At 35.4% G+C, this 23,691-nt stretch overlaps 1 protein-coding gene across 2 annotated transcripts in view; it reads left to right on the top strand.

Annotated features, from left to right (window-relative positions):
* The window catches only part of PSMD14 (proteasome 26S subunit, non-ATPase 14), a 46,845-nt gene that overhangs the window by 5,775 nt on the left and 17,379 nt on the right, over nucleotides 1-23,691 (top strand). For both annotated transcript variants that reach the window (XM_082285434.1, XM_082285435.1), the window contains exons 4-8: nucleotides 2,251-2,302; nucleotides 16,697-16,768; nucleotides 17,088-17,207; nucleotides 18,296-18,366; nucleotides 19,338-19,488. In XM_082285434.1, the coding sequence (XP_082141560.1) occupies nucleotides 2,255-2,302; nucleotides 16,697-16,768; nucleotides 17,088-17,207; nucleotides 18,296-18,366; nucleotides 19,338-19,488 (462 nt within the window). In that variant the 5' untranslated portion in view covers nucleotides 2,251-2,254. The remainder of the gene's footprint in view (nucleotides 1-2,250; nucleotides 2,303-16,696; nucleotides 16,769-17,087; nucleotides 17,208-18,295; nucleotides 18,367-19,337; nucleotides 19,489-23,691) is intronic.

Here is a 23,691-nt window from a genome sequence, read left to right as displayed (position 1 = left end):
TTTGTTATTCAATACTATTTCTTAAATGTATGTAGATAATGTACCTCATCAGCTTATGGAAGTTGCTGTAGTTGTCAGAACTACCAGTTTTAGGGTTACCAGTTGTAGAGACTAAAAGTTTCTTAAAATAAATGAACAACCATGATGGATTAAAATAATCGTTTTAGTAGCTTAAATCTACTTCTCAGTTACTCTTCAGCCCTCTTTAGTGTCATGGAAGATGAATCACTGTGGGTTTCAATGGAGGAGTATCTACCACAGAGGGGTAAAATGAACTGTAGTTGGCGTTAATTTGTGGTAACATTGTGACTGTTTTATTGAAGCCATTTAACATATGCTTACATAATATCTTTAAACAGCAACTTAACCTTTCCAAGGCAATCCTCCAACTTGATTTGGAATTTATTGTAGTTCAGGATAGAAAAGCATATACACTGTGTGCAGCTTTTACCTCTAATAAAGAAGCTTGGTTTCAGTGAACTTACTGAAAAAGTGAAGCATAACCATTGACGCTTTAATAAACTCCTTTTTAATTTATATGGCGCCAGTGGAGCTTTAAGAAAATACTTACTGCTAGGTGAGGCTGCACTTGTTGGGTTTGCAGGTTCTACAAAATCAAGGCAGTGAATCATATTAAACTAATAGCCTGATAGTTCATTAAACTGGGAAAGTGAAATTAGCAAGTAAAGTATTTCTGATCGATGTACCTTGGATAGCTTATGAAGTCATTAAAGTAGGAAGTAAAATGCTGCTTCTCTGTGTGTTTAGAAGCTTAAACTATTTGTTTTAAACTTATACTGAAATAAAGTTTGTTAGTCTTTAGCCAGTAAAAATTCTAGCAAATTTCAGAAGAAATGATGAAAATGATGGTGATGTTCATCTTCAGCATGAAGATTTTTTCATATACAAAACAAATATGTTTTTCAAGTTCTTTTGCATAATTACTTTCAAGAGAAGACTATTGAATTAGTGTTATTAATGTAATCTGAAATCATGTATATAATTCTCTTATGTGTAATGTAACATCCACTTGGAGGATGAATGTGTTTTGGAAATCATACTTTGTGTTCTCAATTGCTTTTATATCACCTAAACAGGCTTTGTTGTGTTGTGTTAAAACTTGTCCAGTTAAGACCATAATTTTCGATGCTGTACTTTGTATCTTCTATTTCACAAATAAAATAAGCCAGTAAAATTTTCTGATTTCTGTAAGCCTTGGAAATTGCTTGATTTGCTGAAAACAGATGTTCAAAAATTAATATTCAGTAGGCTTTTTAAAATTTTATCCTTAAGTTCTGTTGTATAGAGCTAAGAAGTTGAAAAAGCCAAGTAAGCATGGTAAAGTTCTGTTAAAGCTGGGGCAGAACCTGTACTTAGGTATCCACCATGAAATTGTCGATGTCTTTTCAACAATAGAAAGTAAAGAAACTAGAGAAAGAAATATCAGTGTAATTTTTTTGGTTGGGCACCTTAACAGCCTTTATTCCTGGGGATCACCCCTTTGAAAGTTACAAGACATAAAAACTGATGGGGGTTTTTTTTATTGGCTTTTTTTTTTTTAAGGTAAGACATTTCATTGATTGGAATAATCTTGCACTAAAGCAATGGCACATGCAACACTGGAAATGTATTAAATGACTGTACTGTCACTAGTCTTCTAACTATATACACATTAAATGTTTACTTTACAGTATTTCTTTTAGTATAATGAGTTCATTAAAAAAAAGCTTTTGATGCTAATTCAGAGATCCATAATCTGCTTAGTGTCTTTCACATGTAGTTTTGATGATAACTGACAAGCTGTAAGTTAATTAGCGCGGAACTTACTAATGAGGATGCTAAAATCCTTACTTTAACATTTTTATTGATGATTTCTGAGCAAACTGAAGTAAATTCGATTGTATATCTAATAAGTTTTAGGAACTTTCTGGCTGTAGGTACTGATCATAAGCAACAAAAATCCCCCAATTAATTGAATGATGGGAAAGTTTTGAGAAGTTTGACAAGAGTGTTCATCTTCAGAAATGGGGATAACCCAAAACCAAAGCAATAAAACAAAGTCTGTTAATTAGCATGGAAGACAGCTTCTTGAATTAATATGTGGTGTTAATTAACAGGAAGTCTGATGTTGTGTTGTAATTACCACCAATATTTTTGACATACTGAGTGACTGAAGGTGAATTATATAGATAGCAATTTAGTAAACATTTTGAGTTTGGGAACATTTTTCCTTTGTTTCTGTTTTTCTAGAAATATGGATAGACTTCTGCGACTGGGAGGAGGTATGCCTGGGCTGGGACAGGTTAGTATATAGCTTGTCAATCTTTTCTTTAAAATTAATCAATTCTGGAACATGCCTTCTGTTATATTTTAAAACAGCACCAAAAAGCAGAGTTCATTGTAATCTTTGACTCAAGAGATTCTATATGTGTATGCAAATCTTTGTTACAGCCTGACCTTTTTTTTTTGTAAATACGAATACCTGTGTTGGCACTAAGTTTACAGAAAGTTTATAGACCTTTCTTTTTGTGTCTGAGCATTTTAAAGTTTGAATTGAAAAGCATTGGAAACACATAATATATTTTTTTAAAAACCAGTTGCGAGTAATACAGAATTTCAGAACATGAAGGGTATTCTAAATGGCCGAGCACATCCACTGCTCTGTCATAAATTACATCTTTTGGTTCTTGGATCACATTGTGAATGGGGCATTATAAGATACTGAAGTATAGGTAAATTTCAAGAGGTAATTTGAATTGGATTTATCACGTATGGGTAGTTGTAGCTACCTGTATGTGTGTTTTATTGTGTCTCCTCCTGTTGATTGTCCTCACTTCTCTACTCACAGCAAAAAGGTCTCCCTGGCAGCTGTCTTGTTCCAGTGAGAGACCTATTCACATCATATGGCTTCTCCTACCTTTACAGCAAGTCCTAGTGCTTTTTTCCTTGATCAACTGGCATTGCCAGCAGTCTTCAAAAATAAAATCAAGCTGATCTTATTACGTTGTGCTGATTACTCTGGGTACAGGGTTAAAAATAATTAGGAACTTCTTTGTTTGAGGTCTGTAGAAAGAATTATTTCCTTCAGGAATGAGCCCCAGCGTAATTTCCTTTGTAGTCTTGGTTGGCTGCAATAGCTGGCCTTTCTCTGTTTCCTCATCTGCCTCCTGGGCTCTTTCTAAATCGGGAATCCAGACTCTTGTTCTTCTGGAGTAATCAGTTCTGTATGTCTTAGGCTTCATGATGTGTAGCCAGGGGTTGTTTCTGGGATGTTTGAAATTGCTAAACCCAAAGCTTCTTTTGGTTGTGTGTAGTGTGTTTGTGTCCAGTATAACTACAGGAGTATAATACTGAAGCATTTGGTGAAATATTCTAGGCTGATCTACAGACTCTAGATGTTTTGCCAAATAAGCTGTAACTTTTGGTGCATAATTTTTTTCCCCTTTTTATAGCTAAAATTCTATTCACGTTCTCTTAGTGAATCTTCAAGCCGCCCTCAGTTATTTTTAGTTTCACTTTCTTAAACAGTTATTTCTCTTGTTCCTCTGAGCTGCCAGCCTGCTTCATGACTCTTCATTTTTTTAACATCTGTGCAGTCTAATCTCTCAAGCTTTCACTTCTTAGTCCTCTCTGAACTTGACGCATATCAAAGCTGTTTTTCACATTTACGGTTAACTCTCTGCTGTTTTCTGAATTTTTCATCTTTAACTTAAGGCTTGCTAAAAAACTGTGGCAGACAATAGAACATAACATTCAGAGGAAGCTCACTGAACTCCTCTGGTAGCTTTGGCCTGCAAAGCTGCTCTGTGTTTGTTTAAATATGGAATTGTCTCTTAAATGAGTTGATGAGTATGTGTTGGATTAAAAAAAAAGGCATAAAACTGAATTGCTCTTTACTCAAGCTGCTGCTTGCACTGGATGTCTTGACTGAATTTGTAGTCTTTTGGTTTATTGAATCAGCAGGAAGACTTTTCAAATAGAATATTTTTATATCCTTAAAATACTGTATTTCAATGGACCTTCAAAGGTCACTTAAATTCTGAGTATCAATTGATGAAAACTGAGAGATAATCCAGAGTGAATCAGATGTCTTTGAGATAGAAGAGAGGAGGAAGGTATTTCTTGGATATATTTTGTACTGCTAGAAAGCAAAGTTATTACCATTTGTTTGCACTAGGGTGTTTTAATCAGCAGTACAAAGCTTTTTGTTCTTCTTATTGCTGTGTCACAGTTGTTCTAAAGGTTGAATGTAGTAAAAACATCTGACTGAGTCATTCTTGCCAGCATAAGAATCATCTGTGTATATAGTCTGGTAGAAAAAGGGGCATTTTCAAAGTAATTTTATCACATAGTTTGGAGATTTCTTTTTTGTGTAGCTTGGGGTCTGCTTAGCAAGAGGACTGCATGTCCTCTCCATTGAAGTTTGCTAAGAGTCCATTTGGTTTGATTTGCTTTGTAACTGATGTTAAAGTACTGGCGGATGCTTGGTCAGCACAGTTCCCGTTTCATCTCTGCCAAGGCATTCTTTCTCAGTGACTTGCTTTAGCTTCTTCAGCAGCAGTTACTTGACTTTTTCCCCTTGGCAAAATTACCTCTTCTGATTATTGTCTCATTTAGGTTTTCTTGGTTTTCCAAACTCAGATCTGTTGTTCCAAATGAACTTTAAATTAATGTGTTTGCAATATGCTTTTCAGGTCTTTTGGTGTAGTGTATTACACTTGATAGCTGCTGTCACTGAATTTGTGGTTCTCTTTCCTTACTTCTTGCTCCTTCAGGATGCTATTGAGTGGCTGATTGGCCTTCAGTTGTCCAGTGGAGGTCAGTGCTAAATCCCATCTACCCTAAGCCTGTCTTCAAATGGCTAATAAACAGATCTTTAAGGAAGTAATCTTAAACTGATACTTCAACAATAAACTTTCCCTCCAGTGACTTGTGGCTTTTCTTGAGGCATTTCTTCTATTTTAATCATAGGTGAATAAAGGGGAGGAGGAGGTGGACAAGAGAGGAGAAGGGAGGAGAATCTTACAGCTTTTGGCATCACATAAGCCATTCACAGTATTTCCTGACAGTGCACTTGGTCATTAACTGTGTGTTCTTTTTATGGCAAGGTACATGTGTTTAGTTTTGAACTTCATGCCAAAAGTATGACCTTCTTTGGAACACTGCTTCATGCAGAAATTGTTTATGTCTTACATGACTGGTGTTGTAGACCTGGTCCATAAGTTTGTTTTGTCTTGAATTTATGCTCTTGTGATAAATGCATAAGATGAATGAATGAATGAAGCCTTTTAGAAAAGATGTAAAAGATTCAAAGTGTTGTGATGTCTCAAAGAAAATCTTATTACTTCAATTTCCCTCCTGTAGTTCAAGGGAATTAAGATTTTGGCAATGCACTTGTTTTTCTTTACTTATATGGTCTCCTGTCTTTTTCCTTCTGCCCCTTGTCGTGTTGCGTTTTTCTACTTAACTTCTCTTTCCTGATTCCTTCTTTTCTGTCTCTCCCTGTTTGTCCCCCTGGAATACTGCCTACCACAGAATTTCACTAGTGGTTTAGTACTTTGGTTTGCATTGTACATTTGCTGCAGACAAATGAACAGGTTTGTGGGGTACGTAAAAGCATCCTGCGTATGTAGCAGGCGGGAATTTGGAGCAACACTCATCTTCATTTTGTATGCTGAACTATTGTTTGCTGGTGAAATCAGTTCCACATATGTCTCTATTAGGTAATCCCACTGCAAAGGGTGTGAGCAAATTAAGTGCATTTGTAGCCAAGCTTTCTCTCCTCAACACTTTCAGAACAGTAATTCAAGTTAAGTTCTTGTCCATACTAGCACATGCTGTCTGTTTTTCTGAATCCAGATGTGATAGGGAGCAGTGAAATACTGACACTTTTAAAAGAGGTTGTTGAAGTAATTTTTACTGCTTGATAGATTTTTGAAAATATTCATTTACACTGCTCTGTTAGTGCAGACAACTGTTCTAGTACAATAGATGAAAAATAAAACTGATTCTGTATTTTTGAATTAACATATTTGATGACAGAGGGGAAGGGGGAAAATTCCTATGGGAAGGGAGGGGGAGACAGAGAACTGACCTGTGGCTTATAAGGAGTGTTTACACCTTGACTTGGAATACAGAAAAAGAAGTGCAGATAGCTATTTTATTTGAATCATGGACTTGCCAATTAGCCATCAAGTGCTTCCATCTGTGAAATAGTTGATCAGATGGGTTAGCTGGGATGTTTCCAGATTAGGGCATTGTAAATGGCACTTGAAAACTGTCACTTTGATTAGGAGGTTTCAAATACTGCACTGCTTGATGCTGTGGAACCTTTTTCCTCTCATAGGATCTTGGTTTTTTCAGAACATGCTTATGCTATTTAGTAAATTTCTGGCACCATGGGAACTTGGGAGACCTGCTGCTGATCTAAAGTTCTGTTTCATGTGCTGATGTGGTCGGGGTGGTTGTTGGAGGACAGTACAGTGCACTCTTTCATGTGCAAAAAAAGGCTTCCAAAGAGGAGTTGATGGTCTGGCAGACAGTGGAGGATCAGACTCAGTGTAGATCATTCCCAATTAACTACTAGATGCAAATTTCCTTGAGTTACTTCATTAAGCTGATTTGTCATTCAAAGTATATGACTTTTTCTTGCATCTTACATCTTCCATATGTAAACAGAAGCATCCACCACCAACAAAAAAACCTTAAGCCCAAAACAAACCCAGACCACTCCCATCCCGTCTCTCCAAAGAAAACCCAAAAAACCAAAATCACACCAACAACCCAACCAGGAAAAACTGCAACACCTTAACATCTTACTGAAGATTATTTTGGTTCATTGATTCTTGAAACAGGTTGTGTTTCAATTTGAAGGGTGCAAATGTGTTGTCTTTAATGAAGTGCCTTTTTCTTTGTAAAGCTGTAGAGTGTTCTGTTATCTCAGTATCTGTTTAGCTGTATGACTTTCTCCTTTCTGTGTCTCCTGGGTATATATGCTTTATGGGGTTTGAATTGTGGTGATGCACTGTTGTCTGCTTCTCATATGTATTTGAAGCTTCAAATATGCCTTTTGAGACTGTTTTGCCAGGGGAATAAATCTGAATTATAGCTCTGAAAATTGTGCATCATTTCTGTGCCATTGCTTCTGAGACATTTTCCAGCAAAGTTCTCAAGTACGAAGAATGTTACTATTTCTAGAACTCCAATGTAACTCCCAGTAGATGAGATGGTGTACTGTTTGGGTGGGTTATTCCAGTTTTACTTTTTTTCCCTGGAAGCTGTCAACGCACTTAAGGAATAAAAAACTTTTCTCAGTGACAAACATTTTTTATCCATTAAAAACATCTAACATGAAGTCCCATAGAAAGTTCAGAAGACTTAATTGCCTGCATTATCTTCTGTAGAAAGTCTCAGCATCAGTTTTTATATACAAAATATATGATTTTGTTTTAAGGAGAAAAAAACCACCTTAGAGATAGTAAACTGTGTTGTTTTACTTTCATTGTCTGGGATGAATGTTTTACTGCATTGATTAGTGCTTTAGTACAGGTCTGTTCAACAAAAGCTTCATATCAAATTTAGGGTACAGGTGTGGCCTGGGTCTGATTTCGCTGGAGACAGTAACTCCATGGGTCATGTTAGGCTTGTTTGAAAGTTGCTGGGGATTGCAAAGGCAGGGTGTAATTCTCATACATTTGTAGTACAGTTGAGTCATTGTAATGTGATTTATCTCCTAAGGGGCTGATGGGAGAGAGAGAGAGAGAGAGAGAGAAACCTGCTAGAGTTGGTTTAGAGCAGTCATATAATTTTACTTAAACCCTGTGTGTAATTTGTGTTATAAAGGCTGTCTTAAAGTAGGATGGCTGGACTATAGACACGTCTTATGTATTAGTCACAAACATAAAACTAAAACTAAAATACTAGTGGATTGTGTCTGAGCATTACAGTTTCCTCTGATCTGCTGTTTTACTCTAGAGAACATTTTTAGCTGCCTCTTCTTGGCCTCAGATCTTAAACTTCAGTATTTCTAATAATTAGGCAATTAGGTTCTCTCTCCTCAGTTTAATTGACAGTGCAGTCCAGCTGACTTTCGACTTTCCCCAGAAGAGACAAAGGAGCTTGGACAAGGAAATGAGTGTAGCCATAACGAGAAAGAGCTTGGGGAAGAAAGACTAAAGAGACATCTTTGTGCATTTTGCATTACATCTATTCACTTGTAATGTTCCTTTCTTCAAGCACGAAACAGCTGCCTTATAGTGATTGATGTAATTTATTTCTCTTGGAAATTGTATCTTCTTTCTGAAATCCCATGCATTTGAATATTAAGTTGCAGTGCCACTATCTACCACCTTTGAACAAGGGTTTCTGTTTTCCTCCTGCTGTATAGAAGAGTCCTCTTCAAGTTTTCTGGGAAGTTTGAAATGTTTTTGTGTTATAGTGGTGTGGTTTGGGGGGCTGGTGGGTGTTGGTTGATTGATTGTTTTTTTCAACTGTTGCAAACAACTGACTTTCCTGCATATTGCCACTGAGTCTCCCAGTTCACCTGCTTGTATCCAGAGAACCAGATCTTCACAGCAGAGAACCTATAGGCATATAGAACCCAGTACATTCTTCTGCATATTGAGAAGATATCTTTAACTGCTTTGCTTCACAAAGTGTACTTTAGGGTGAGCTTAGGCAGAACCTGCTGAGGGCAAACCTTCTTCTTGGCAGAACTGTGTCTAGAATAAGGTAATTAAAAATCTACATTAGAGCAAGACTTCTGAAGGCAGACAGAATTACAGGTGCTGACTTGTCATCTGCCTTGAGGCTCTCAGTTCTAAATCCCAATACCTTCTGTAATGCTGATTGGAATAGATAACAGGTTAGTCCTGGTTTTATTCTGGAATGAAACTGACCTTTGTATTTTCTGGATTTTCTTTTTATTTACAGTACATTGAGGCTGTGAAAAATAATAGTTCTTTTCAAAAAGATGTACAGTGTTACTGAGGATTTGTTTTGTGTCCCTGATCTTACAGCTTTTTGCTAACCATAACATTGTCATAGAATCATAGAATGGTTTGTGTTGGAAGAGACATTTAAAGGTTATCTAGTCCAGATTGTCCTTATGCTTGATAAGGAATATTAAATGCAGTAATACAGCATAACTACCCCTTTGTGTAATGTCTCTCAAGGAATTTGTAGATTAAATGGGGTAAAGGTAGCGGAAACACTGACCCAGGGAAGATTACACTTAAGCAGCCATTTCATGCAATGGTTATACTGGGAACATTGCAGGAAGTCTGACTATTGCAAGTTGCAACAAGGTGATATATGTAAATAATTTTCTATCATGAATACATGTTAATATTGAGTAGTAAACGTTTATTTCTGATAATAATATTCTCTGAGTGTCCTGATAAGCTAGAGACTATTTTTGTTTGAAGTTCTGCTTAGTTAGAACCAATCAAATAACAAAACAAACTGACCAAAAAACCCCTAAAAAAGAACTGAACCAAAAAACCAAAAACACCCCCTCACCCCCCTGCCAAAGCCCTAGCAAAAAAACAAACCAAAACCCACCCCACACACACAAAAAAAGAAAACCTCTCAACCACCCAACAGAAACTAAAAAATTCTAAACAAGCAGAAAAGCTAAGCAGTAAAATTCTGGCTCTGCACCAAAGAGGTGTTGGCAAATTTATGATCCCAACCCGTTTAACCAACTGCTCAAAGCTATACAAAGTTCTGTGTTTTGTAATTTTGGTTTTGAAGAGGAAGGGAGATGGGGAATGTTATATATTTCAAGTCCATCTATATTGCTGTTGTAAATGTGAACCTGGGTAAACTTTTTTTAGGAGACAGAATTTTGTAAAACATACTGAGACAGTTTTTATCTAGCCTGTTAAGGTGGGGTTTTTTCAGAGATTTTTCAATTTAAGGTAGCAGTTGATGCCACAATACTTCCTTAGTATCCCTACTCCATTTTGGAGTCTATGAAACTAAACATATTACTACAATTTTTATTTCATCTGACATATGGTGTATCAAGACAATGTGATCCTTTGAGAAATCTAGGCTGTTTTTTGAGACTTATGGTATTTTGTGGTCTGTTATGCATGCTTGATTATAAGTGGTATAAAAATGGACCTAAACATACAAACTGTTTAGACATAATGCTAGCTTCAAAATCTAATCCTGTTGATGTGGAACTAACTACAAAATTGTGTGTGTAATAGCTTGAAAATAACAATAATATTCCAAATTTCCACTAATTAGTATGTGATTCACAGTGCAAAATAATACGTTTTTCCCTCTTTTTTTGAGTTCTCTGATTTTTTAATATTTTTGTATGACCTCAATAATTTTCTCTGCCATGACTGATCACATTAACTTCCTGTACTGCAGAAAATGCAATACGTGGCTTCTGGTGCTTGTCATGACGAAGTTGTTAGAACCATTGAGATTTCAGAATATGTCTCACTCCTTTTGCCACTTCCACTGATGGAACATGAGTTGGTAATTTCTATAGGTGTATTGTCTCAGTCCAGGAAAAAAATTGTTCCACAATCCCAGCTCTGCTTAGATTTTTAGGCTTAACAATGTGTAAAAAGCACTATGCTGATCTAAGAAATTTCTTATTCTTTATATCAATGTATCAGCAAGTTGTCCCACTTACTGGCCAAAAGTAGAGAAGAGCAGTGGTACTCTGGTGAACTTTTAAGGCCTTACTATCATTAATACCTCTACCTCCTCTGCACACTTGCTCATATTTGTGTCTTCTCTGCAGCTAGTATTTTATAGTGGGTTTTTTTTCCTTCTACCAAGCTATACACGCAAAGTTGAATTTACCTCCACAAAATGGTAGCTATAAGCTCACTTTAAGTGCCTCATCCTTCCATGCATCTTTTAATATGATAAACTATTGTTTTATAATTATTGTCATTGCATTTATACCTCAGTTGCCTTTCTACCCCTTACCTACATAATAAAATGTCATCTTTACCTGAAACACATGTTCTGGAGGAGGTAGAGAAGGGCAGTGAAGAAAAATTGTGGGGTGAATAAATTCAAAAGTAATGCAAGGGGGTTTTTTGTCTTGGGTTTTTGTTGGTTTGTTTTTTTTTTTTTAGCTAATCTTTCTCAATTGTCTTTGGATATAACAGCTGAAAATATGTAGTGAAAGGGTTAAGTCGGCATGAAAGAATTCATTTCCACTTTAATGACCTAGCCTTGCTGGGTTAGGACGATGGGGAACATGCTTCTGACTTGTACTCCTATTGCCAATTAACACCTCCTATAACAGGTTGCCTCAGCTAGTCATTGAAGCAGAGGCAGTAGAAATAGTTTACATGCAGCTTGTTTTTCACACTAGTTGTTTAATACCCACAAAATTAAACTATTAAAAGGTTCTTTCTTAGCTTACTGGGAAAGAAATAAAACATGATAGCAGTCATTGTTTGCTTGTGTGTCCTATGTTTGTGTTTAAATCGTTCCAGTTACAAAAATAAATAGAAGTAGTAATGATTCTTTTATTTTAACACAGTGATATGTCATTTGGTGCATTAAAGCTGAGATGTGCTTCACAGCACTTAAGTTGACTGCCTTTGGGTTTTTATTACAGTTGCCCCTGCAAAACTGAGTTTCTTTGAAACAGCTATGATGTATTTCAAAATCATCTTTTGTGCTATTAGCATGAAACCAGAGCAGTGTTTAAGATCCATCTAAACAATGGAAAGTGTATCCATATGTGGAATATTTCTCAGTTCCTTGTGTAATTATTCAAGTCCACTTTCTATACCTATTTGAATAATTCTAAAATAGTACAAATAAAGAGCAGTGCTCTAAAATAACACTTTAGTTCACATTTAATAATAAAATTGGTTAAATAATTGATATCAGTTCACACTAAGAGAAAGGTGAAGTAATATACCTAAAAGTGTTAACAAATTTGCTAAAAGGCCTGAGTAGGTAACACTTCAAGGCGTTAGTTTTTATCCTGTAAGAATGGCAAATGCCTTTAACACTTCATCAACAAGGGCTGCCCAAGTAAAGGACTGCTTTTTATATTGGATCATCTCTTTAACTATTTGAAACAAAAATAGTAACATGCATAATTTAATATTACAATATAATTTTCTATCCATAACTTGCATGTGAATCTTTTTCCCTTTCAAGTCTTACTAAAAAAAAAAAAAAAGTATTTTAATAGCAGTAACTTAATTTTATCAATTATTACTGAACTTGGAATTCTGCTATTCTAAATGAAAACAAACCTAAAGCTTGGTTGGGTTTTATGAGGTGGTTATCAGGCAGTTCATTTCACTTACTGAAAGCATAAAGTTAATTCAGAAGAAATACCAGTTTTTTAGTAACACATAACAGTATTTTTTACAGCAGTTCTTTAATAATTACTGTATCCAGCTTATACATGCATAGTTGGGAAAAAGAATGTTCAGTATTCCTTGCAGTTTCCAAATCTAATTTTTCTCTAATTCCCCAAGAAATAATCCAATAAACCTGTAGGTATGCAATATTCACTGTTCACTGTGGGATGAACAGTCTTCCAAAACTATGCAATGAGATAGCTGTTCTTTGAATATGATAATGTAACCAAAAGTACCAGCAGCTCTTTTGCATTGCAGACACAAACGCTTTCTTGTCTGCTTTCCTGATACCAGTTAATTTAATTTGGTGCTCTGCTTCGTAAGGATGGTGCTTCTTTGTTAAAGTTGGCAGGCAGTGAAGTTTATGAACAGTGGTAATAGCACATGCTGTGGAGGGTCAGTGTAAAATATTTGCCTCCATGTAGAGATTAGCTAATAAAATCTTTCTTCTTCTTTGCTTGATGAAAGAAAAGCATAAACTTTTGTGAAAGACTACCAGAAACAGGCCAAAGAGATCTCAAAACACTAACTGGTAGCTGGCTGCCACATACTGCGTAACTAACACGCAGAAGCTGGGGCTGTCACTCCAGGTCTGTGTTAGATTATCAGCCATTTGTGGAAAAGGAGGTGATCAGAGATGGAAGAAATTGGTTCTAGTTTCCAAATGTCTTTTTCTTCAAATCATCTAAAGTCAAGTAAGCTACTTGGAAGACCCAAGTTCCATTTGGTTTTATCTCTTAAATCTTTAAAAGTTTTATGTTAAGAATTTGATGAACTTTGGTTTAGAATTTTCTATAGAAATACAAATGTGTGCTTATAGTATTTTATGTGGCAGTTTATCTTTGGTAGAAAAATAATTTCCTCCTCTAAATTCCTGAATTTCAGTACTTTTGAGCAGCTTATTGTAATCGATATTCAAGACAAAGGAAGGAATATTAACTTGAAAATTAATACACATAATTGGTACAGTGCAATGAGGGCTTTCATTTTCTCATAATTTAGCTAGTAATTAAAATCTATAAGAAGAACAGAGCAGACGGAAAGGAGATAGTGAGGTCACACAAAGAAGCATCAGTGACCAAGGAAATACTTGGTATGTGCTGTGTCTAAGATGACTGAGAATTAACAAACCTGCCTTGTGTACTACCATTAGCTAATTTTTACAAGTTCAGGTAAATTGGTTGAACTGCATGGTAAGAGTGGAAACTCATGTTTAATATTTTTACTGTCTCTTGCATGTGCTTAAAATGAAGCAGTGAAGTATGCAGTTGATATCTCCTAATCCTTAACGTAGTGGTTTCTATATATGTTTAAACACATTTAGTATGTAAATTCCTTCACGGTGAATACTGTGGCTTTAAAAAAAAATCGCAAAAGCTAAGCAAGTTGGTTTACACCAATGAAAAATTCCTTTATGAATTAGCAATGTTTCCTATGCTGAAAATAAATTGTTGGCTATGGGTGGTGGCAACAGGAATTCAATGTAAGTTTTGAAAACAATTTTATCTCATAGAATGCCTAAAGATTTGATGAAGTATAATATTAAGTATCCCCTCTTCTGGACCCAGCATCAAGGTAAATGAGCATTTGGATGCTCCAAGGAGTGTAGAAATCATAAGGAAATATTTAGGAACACCCTGTCTTAATTCCTACTTTCACTTAAACTAAAGGTTGATTCATTTGCCTTGTTACAGAAAGAAAATGTATTAATGTTTGTCTTTGTTTGTTCCCTGTAAGTGGTGAATCTACTGACTGATCCTAAAATGAGAAAAATTTTGAAGAATAAGCTCTTGTAAGTTGAGGACACCAGCATCTATATGGAGGACAGAGCTGTGATTAATGCCTCAGCTGCAGGACAGCTGTCAGTGTGATTTTAAGAGACGCTAGAAATTCCATAGGGGAGAGCTCATTCAAGAGCTGGAGTAAATTCTAGTTCAAGCTCCTGATTTTTGAGAAGTTAGTCTCAGTCAAACATTAAGATTAGCCTTCCAGAAATCATGGAAGTATTTGTGCTAATCTGGGGGAGATTTTTATTACACAATTCTTTATTTAAAAAATTACTGAATGCTCTAATGGGATGGTTGCTTATAGTGAAATGTTAAACCAAATCTGGAGCAAATGTAGAATGTATTTGGTGATCACAGCATGGGTATTATGGTTCTTCCTAAAGCACAAGGTTACTAGTTATTTTTATCTTCCCTTTAGACCATCTCTGTTCTAGAGCTGGTAGAAAATTGGGAGAGCTTTATGTATGAATAAAGGGTTTTGTTAACAAACTAGGAAGTTACTTTTAAAATTAAAACTCAACTTACATGGGCTTTTTTCTTAGCATTAAGTGGAAACATGAGTCTTTGTGCTTTCCAAATTCTAAGTGAACACTGCTAAGTGAATAGACTTAAAGCAGGACAGATAAAGTTAAAAAAGTAAACTGACATGTTTATGGAGAATAAAACATAGGAACACCATTAAAAAATGATGGGGCATTTGAAGCTTTGCCAGTAGAAATTTTAATTGTAGAAAATTCGGTGTAAGTAATGCAGGTGCTCTGCCCATTTGGTTCTGGGAAATGTTCTGAAGAACTGAAGAACAGAGTTTTCAGTGTGAGTGCTAGAGGAGCATTTCTCCACGGGAGTATCTCACTGTTGGACTAGGGCTAAGCCAGGGAAATACTTGATGAAAGGGTGAGGTTGATGAAAAATGGACCTTTGCTGAGAATACTATGGAAGGTGAAAAGTAGGGAAATCTGCTGGAAGAAAAGGCCAAAGTGACAGAAGAACTAGCAATGAGTAGTAAGAAATGAGGAAGGGCAAATATGGAGAGATGATGGTCAGCAGTATCAAAGTTGGAAACAGAGGTTTGAAGCTGTTAGGAAGTGGGTATGGTTGACAGATCCATGCATATATGTGAATTTCAGAATACAAAGATTGGATTTATAATATGAAGATTAGATCTAGAACTAATAGATTCATTGACTTTAGGGGGGAAAAAATCCCACAACTGAATTTTCTTACTGTCTTTAAGGCTTTATTCTGAAGACTGATGTTTTTCTGTGTGTGTGAAAATCAAAGTATGCAGAAAGTATTATTCCTATACAAATGTAATGTGTCGATGACTTAAATATCTGATTTTATCTTCAGGAAGTAATGGCTTGTGTTGATTGCTGTGTCTTGTTTGATGTCGTGTGGATGCATGTTGTGTTGAATTTTTTCACTTAAAGTGAAACGTTAAGAATTTATTAGAAACTTTTTCCCCCCAATTTTGCTTATAACTGTGGAATCAAAGTTCTAAGTCTACAAAGTATTTGTGTAAAGGCACCATTTTTTCTCTTTTAACTTGAAGTATCTTTTTTTTTTTGGCCATACCCATAGTTGCTTTGTTGCCCTTCTAAGTTTACATCACCTCATGCTGAAGTAAGCTGTCTTTACAGTGGAAATTTGTTGTACACAATTTGGTAATAAAGTAATGCATTTGCTGTTAATTGGCTGTAATGAGGTATGCTGATATGGAATTCTGTATATAAGAGCAACATTTCTCTTGCTCCTCAAGAAAGGGACATTTAAACTGCTGCTTCCTGTGTTTTTCAATTTCAACAGTACACAGAACCTGTTTCAACCAATCATTCACACCTGGGACAGTTGTGCTAATTTTTGAATAACTACTCATAAGGCAAAGAGCAAAGTATTTTGTTCACAGCTTTTCCACCTAGGGATCAGAGGTCCGTTTTTTCTCTCACTGTACCAGTGTATCTGCAAAGTACTCCCATAGCCTTTATCTGCAAGTCCTCTTTAGCTGAAAGCTGATGAAGCAAAGGGAAATTGCTGTTTGTGTTGGTGCCAGTTAATCATGCTAGCCCAGCAGCATTTACATTCACACCACTGTAAGAAACACATAGTTAATTGGAGAACTGGCCATATTTTACAGCTGACGAAGGTTAGCATTGCAGCAAGGCTGACTAATGGAAACTTAGATCTGACTCTTAGCCTGAGTGTCTTGTAACAGGTTTGTATCCAGTGTAGTACTTGCCTGCTTTATATTTGACTGGTTCTGGTAAGGTTGCTCTTTAGACTGTGTTGTTTGGGGTGGGGGAAGACAAGATGATGGCTAGGTGACCTATTACAAAATAATGTTAGTGAAGGAAGGTGCTGTAAAGAAGGGTTTGGGGGTTGGGTGTGCCTTTTTTTTGTTTTGTTTGTAACAACTGCATCTAACCCACAAAGTTACAATTACGCATGCATTTTTCTGTAAGTTTTGTAGTATGCAAAACAGAAGAAAATATTTAGAAACTGCAGAATAACAATGATGGTGAAAATAATTGTTTATTCTTTTTATAGGGGCCACCAACAGATGCTCCTGCGGTCGATACAGCGGAACAGGTTTATATCTCTTCCCTTGCACTGCTCAAAGTAAGTGTTCTGTGTGCATACTATGTCTGAATATAATGCTGGAGAGCACCTGGCAGCTGTCCAAAGTTATTGGACTTGTGTTGCCTAAGTGCTGGCCAGACTAATATTAAGAATAAATTAATACTGATTAGAACCCTCAGAAACTTACTTTAATTAGTTCTTTCGTTGGCTTTGTTTTTACTATTTTATAGTTTGTTACAGTTTCCAAAAGTGCTACAAGTTGCAAATTAGCTATAGATCAACAAAGGCTGAAAGAACTACCTCAAATCAAACTCGAACCTTCTGTTAAACATATGGTGTCATTTGGTCTTTATTCCAGATGTTGAAGCATGGTCGTGCTGGTGTCCCTATGGAAGTTATGGGTCTGATGCTTGGGGAATTTGTTGATGATTATACTGTGAGAGTGATTGATGTTTTTGCAATGCCACAGTCTGGAACGGTGAGTTCTTTGCATCTAGATGTTGAAAATTTTATTTGCTTGTTTGTTTTTTTCCTTATGGTAAATATATTTTTTAAAAGCTTTTTGTGCTTTACCTTATTGAAGCAATCTGAAGGTATAAGCTGCAAGTTTTAATACAAACAAGTCTAATGGTTAAAGGGTTTCAGTAAAAAAAAAATGTAGTCAAAACTTAATTTTTAGTAAAGGCTAGTACTTAAGTGAGTCTATCAATATATGCAGATGTTATGTCCTTATGTATATATAAATATATTGGTATAATGTGACTTATAAGGCTTATAAATGGATAACTTTCAGAACTCATATCCTATGAGCCAGCAGAAAGATTCAAAATGTAAAAGGTTTGATTAGAAGTGTAGCATGCCCTTAATTCTGATGGTGCTATAGATAAACTTCACACTAGATATACTTCAAACTTGCTCTCTTTGACAGACCTTAGTTGCATGTCTCTTATATGATACTTCTGTGATTTGAAAAAAATATGTATTTAAATTTTGAGTACAATATCCATTTTATGAACAGATTAAAGAGATGTGTCAAGGGGCATAATTGGAATTTATGATTTTTATTTTGTGTAACTAGAATGAAATGTTCTTAAAACAAGCATGGAATGATTCCTTTGTAACTCAGAGCTGCACTCCATAGAATTTTCAAATTCTTTTGTCCTGAGTTTATTCTATACATGTGCATAATATAAAAATCTGCAAAAAGCCAGTGTGTTGATAAAATGTGTAGTGCTGAACTTGGGAAAAACAACAGGCCACTGTGTGCAGACCAAACAGAGGAGAAAAATGTGAATTCCTGTGCCTATTTAATCATGTTTATTCATAGTAAAGATTACTTAAAAAACAATTCAAAATAATCTTTCAGTATTTTAAAAATCACATTGAAATACATTTCCAAAAATTACATTTTGCGTTTAAGGGAGTTCTGTCACGTAGTACTAAAGTATTCAGGTTGCCTTTTTAAACAGATGCTTATGAATATTTTTGTTTGTGCAAAGTTACAAGTTAAAAGATAATATTGCTTCATGTACAACTACTATGATTTTTGTCTGTCTTTTAAATTAGGGTGTCAGTGTGGAGGCAGTTGATCCTGTATTTCAAGCAAAAATGTTGGATATGCTGAAACAGACGGGAAGGTAAGTCACTGTAAAGAGGGCTGACAGTAACAAGTACTCCCTCCACAGTTTTTAGAAGAAACAGCTGGCTTTCTGCAAAACTAGTGCTCTAAGGGCTATTAATAATGTTTAAAAATGAAGAATTGCCCTAGAAATTAGGAGAGTAGCTTAGCATGTAATTCAGTCCCCCTCATGCATTTCAATTGTCGGGAGATTGTCACTCCTGTTAAACCTACAGCTTTGATTATCGCCCAGATAGATTAGAATGCTGCTCAGTTTAGCATAGGCGATTACTACACAGTACCTGCTTAAAAGACTGATTTTTTTATTTAACCCTTTAAATAAGATTTTAAAAATTTTTGAAGTTACAGCTTATTCATGAGCAATGTTAATGAAAAGAAAGGGAAAATAATTTTGTAAAAGATCCTAGTATTTAAACAAATTTTATTTCACTCCTACCTCTCAACAGTTGTCGTCTGCTTGCTCAAATTCTTTTACTGTGGGAAAAACTTCAAAATTAGTGTTACCAAAAGGCTCAGCAGCTGAACAGAACAGTGCAAATTGCTTTTTGACTGAGTTCCTAGTTCTACTGCTGGTTTAATTGATATTTAATCCTTTCCCACCGTTGGTTCCCGTTGTCCATGTCTGAAATGGACTTTCTGCCGTGAAAATTCAACCTTCGACGCCAAGGAGTTAAAGAGTGGATATTTACTCAAGTGCTGAAAGGGTAAAAACTGGTTCAGGGAAGGTGTGGTAACAGGGTGAAAAACTGAAAGCATGATCTACCACTGCTAATGTGTATCCCTTAATGATAGCCCTCTTTTGTCGCATTTATTCATGTCCATGTTTTCACCATACTGTGGTGAGTAATTTAAATATTACTAATGGTGTTTTTTTCACAGCTTATCCTAATTTATGCCCTGATATATTCCTACTTCTTCTTGTGATAGGTGTTTATATTTTTAAGACTCTCAATGTCCTTTTTGTTTCAGACCTGAGATGGTAGTTGGTTGGTACCATAGTCATCCTGGCTTTGGCTGTTGGTTATCTGGTGTAGATATCAATACTCAGCAGAGCTTTGAAGCCTTATCAGAAAGAGCTGTTGCCGTGGTGGTGGATCCCATTCAGAGTGTAAAAGGAAAGGTATAGTAGGCTTGCTTTTCATTTTTAAGGTACTTCAGTAGGATTTAATATAGAAGCACTGTAAATACGTGTAAGTACGTGATTTTGGAGGCCCATACTGTATTTAAAAAAAATTAAAACAAAAATCTCATTGTAAATGAAAATATTTCCAGTTTGTTCTGCATCTTATATCGGTCCTGAAACAGGCTGGAGATCTTTGATATTGTCAGTACACATAACCAGTCATAATCCTCTCAATATTTTGTTATTTAGGTGTGACTCAACAGGTTTATAACTAATAATCCAAGTATACATTGTTTTATATATTACAATTTAGGTACAAAATCAAAGATCCATTACTAACAGATTGGAATAGGTTCAGCTCCTTAACATGGGTACTAAGAATGCACTGATTTGCAGGCATTGCATATGATGAATGGTATTAAAATTTCTATTCAAAATGTTTTGGGCAATAAGACTTTACAGAGAAGTTGGTATTAAGCATTTGGATTTTTGAGAAGTGTGCAGATAAATGATTAAGTACGTTAAATTATTATGAAAAGAGATTAACTTGCAAAGCATATTGGGTTATAGTTGTCCTTTGTTGAAATCTCTTTTGTTCTTGTTTAGTTCTCTTTTTATTTCTTTCTAGCCCCATATGCCATTTTCCTATTTCCTGCCTCATGACAGCAGGGAGCAGCTCTATTATCACCTTCACAGAGCTGTCTGCAAATGTGAGAGGCAATTCGATTTTGCTCAACCACAGGGAGAGTGGATTAGAAAAACTACAGAACGTACAGAAATTGGCTAGGTGGTTTACTGCTTTAAAATACTGCTGAGGTGTTTTGTTTGAGCATGCACTCCCATTGTATTGTAGAATAATTATTGAAATGTGTCATGGTATATATGGATGATATTCATGTAAATTTATAAATATTTTAAAAGTGTTCATCTTCTACAGAACTGTAGTATCATATTTCCTGTGAGGCAGATCTTATTAAACACTATGGGTTCTCTTAATTTCATAGCCGAATGTTCTGAAGCTACAGTTGCATTTTTAGTTGTTTTTTTTTTAAATTCAGAATTTTATAGCAAATATGTTTATGTAACAGGCAGTTGAAAAATTATTAGCTTCTGGTTGTTTGGAAGCTATTAGTCCTCTATAAATTTTGTTCCCTTTTAAATTGCATAAAGAGTAGAGGAAAATACAGGTAGTCTGGGGGGAGGGGGGAAGATGCAATAGAACACTTAATTATTCCTGACTTATTTTTCCTAGAACTTTTATTTTCCCACTCCAATAGAAATGTTGAAATAGGATTCTTTTTATTTTGTCAAAATATAATTGTCAAGACTATTACTAGTAATTAATTTAGACCTCACTAGCTATTAAATCCATTAAGAATAAAAGCCTCCCAATAAGTCACACTACTGTTATAACACATTTGCTGACTAAGTGCTTCTTTTTAAAGTAATTTTATTGCCGCTGTTGTTTGACATAGATGTCTATCTTTGAGATCTTTGAGTTCTTCAATAAAGTAATCTTTGGCATATTTATTTTGAATGTGAATAAATTTTTGTCCATCTAAGCATTTCTCAGTTACAGCTGCTCTTATGGCATTGCTGCCAGTACTTGAGATTACTGGAAGTCTTCTAATGTTTGTTTTTCATACACGTTTTTAGCTGCTACAGTCAGATTAAATTACGTTCTCAGGTTTCACATTAAAAAAAATTTACATCTGTCATGTTTCTGGCAAGTGCATCCTTTAAAGCTTAGAAATAAAAAGAATCTCCCAAATTATGAATACCACTTGTAATTAACTTCTTGATTTGGAAGATGTGGAATGTGTTCGACTTTTACGATCCTAGTTGGCAAGATCACTTATACCAAAATGTGTTTTTGGATTTTAAATGAACTGAAAGAAGAACAGATATATTAGAGTCAGGGGGGTTTCTTAGGTCAGGTTTCAGTGCTTCATGTGCCTGGCTAACTTATTATGGCACCCAGAGCCTCTTTGTGTGCTAGAGAGCTCAAGCTCAGCCTATTTCAGGGAAGCATCTGCATTTGTCAGCAAATGAAGAACCACTTGCAGAGGTAATTTTGGTGGTGTAGTAACCAGTGTACTGGTGGGGTTTAGCTACATGAGTCCAAGATCATAACTCATTGTACCTTATACTGGCATGACTGTCTGGCAACAAAATACAGTGAACATGTGGCATAGAAGATTTTAATATGGTGTGTTTTGTCTGAGATTAGATGTATTTAAAAGCAAAATCCAAAATAACACATCAGCTAATTTTAAACCTGCCTCAGGGCAGGTCCATGCCCATATAAATTGCTATGGTTTATGGTCAGTGAAGCAGTCATGGTTGGGCTAGTGAAGAATAACTGGGGCAGAGGTTATTTTCATGTGTCAGAAAGTTGCAGTGAATTCTGATGAGGAACCTCAGGTTCACCTTGACTAGCTAAAACATTGAAAAGCAGTTTGCCCTGTTACTGTAGAAAATGAAAATTTGTTCTTTGTTAACTGCCTCATCTCCATACGTGTTTTCTACATAGGACAGGGCTGTATGATTGCAGTTTAAAGATAAGTATACCTGTAATTCTCATCAGTTAAAAGAAAAAAAACAAAGTCACTTTATGTCTTAAAGCCAATGAGCAGAAATAAAAAGTCACATAAAATCCTTATATAAAAATACACCACTCATATAGATCTGTGGATTAAATGCCAACTGCTTTAATGACCATTTTAGGACTGGGATATTTTTGCATAAATATAGTAGGACACATGAAGGACAAGTAATTTTAAATACTGATCTTACTACTCTACATACATATTCTTGCACACAAAGTATGTTTTTTCATGACTGTGTACCATATTTTGCAATATTTAGGCTCACAGTGCTCCAGTTGTCTGTAAAATAAACTCGCGGCAGATCAGTGAGCTTTAACTGAAGGTCAGTGTTCTCAGAACCCAGAGAGGAAAAGCTTTGTTTTGACTTTTCTTTTTTTTTTTTAGCTTGATTTCTTTGAATGAAGTCAAAATAAACATCCTGAAATATGGCCAGTGGGGCAACCTGGCTAGCTGTTGTTTCATTTTATACTTACTAATAAACCTTTCTGTTATCCCCTCCAGTTTTCCAATCTGTGCAATGAAAGCTGTAATACATATTTAGAATATTCCACAGAAGCAGTAATTTCATTAAAGATCTGGAATAAAGCTAAATATTGACATTTCATATTTATTTCCAATATACACTTTGCAATGTCTGTACAGAGAACCATAAACCTTTGCCAAATGTTAAAAATAAGTGTGTTTTTTTGGACCTTAACTTAGCAGCTGTTCATCACCTCATAAGGAAAATATAACTACATCAAACCCACTGTAACATAGTATCTTTAACTCCAAAAGCATTAACTTACTGTGTTGCACTCATAGTATTGTTAAATTAAAAAAGAAAAATGTGGTGTTTTCTTTTTTGAGCTGTTTTAAACTTTAGATCTTTAGTATAACGAAGTCACCATTTTAAATGATTTGTTCTTCTGAGAGAATTAACTGGTTTCCCTTGATTAATAACTGCTTGCATAAGGATCGGTGAAATATCCAAAATTGTCAGAAGTCCACTTTGTACATCTGAGAAGCTCATTGGCACGTGGGGTGTTTAGGAGGATTGGTAGCAAAATCTCTTAGGCATACAGCAAACTTTCATTTCTGTTAAGCCATATTTTTTCCTAGCAAGCACTGATAGAAGTATTTGTAGGAAGATCTGTTGGTTCATGGCAAAATTCTTTTTTTTAATTGTTTGCTGAGGAAAATAGTTGTCTTTGCAATTACTTTTTTATAAATTCTCTTTCAGTCACCTTTGACAGATAAAAACAAATATGCTATGCATCTTAATCTTGTGCTTAAACCAGATCCCGCCACTTTGATAAGAGGATTTTGCTGTGGTACTTCATCCTTAACTTACACTCATTCAGATGGTAAAAGAAGAAAAAATGCATACATTTGGGTAGCCTGGAAAATCAAAGTAATTCTAGTTGAGGGTGATCTGTGTAGATCATCTAGCCCAACTTTGTGCTGAGCACAGTGTCAACATTGAGTTCAGGTCAGCTCACTTAGTGTTTTGTCCATTTGTGTCTTGAGATTCAACAGCTTCATGGCAATTCCTGTTCCAATATTTTATTTTTCTTGCAGTTGTTTTTTTCCCCTTGTATGCATATAGCCA

Source organism: Coloeus monedula (assembly GCF_965178545.1).
Source record: "Coloeus monedula genome assembly, chromosome: 7".
Classification (NCBI taxonomy): Eukaryota; Metazoa; Chordata; class Aves; order Passeriformes; family Corvidae; genus Coloeus; species Coloeus monedula.
This window is presented reverse-complemented; position numbering and strand designations above follow the sequence as displayed.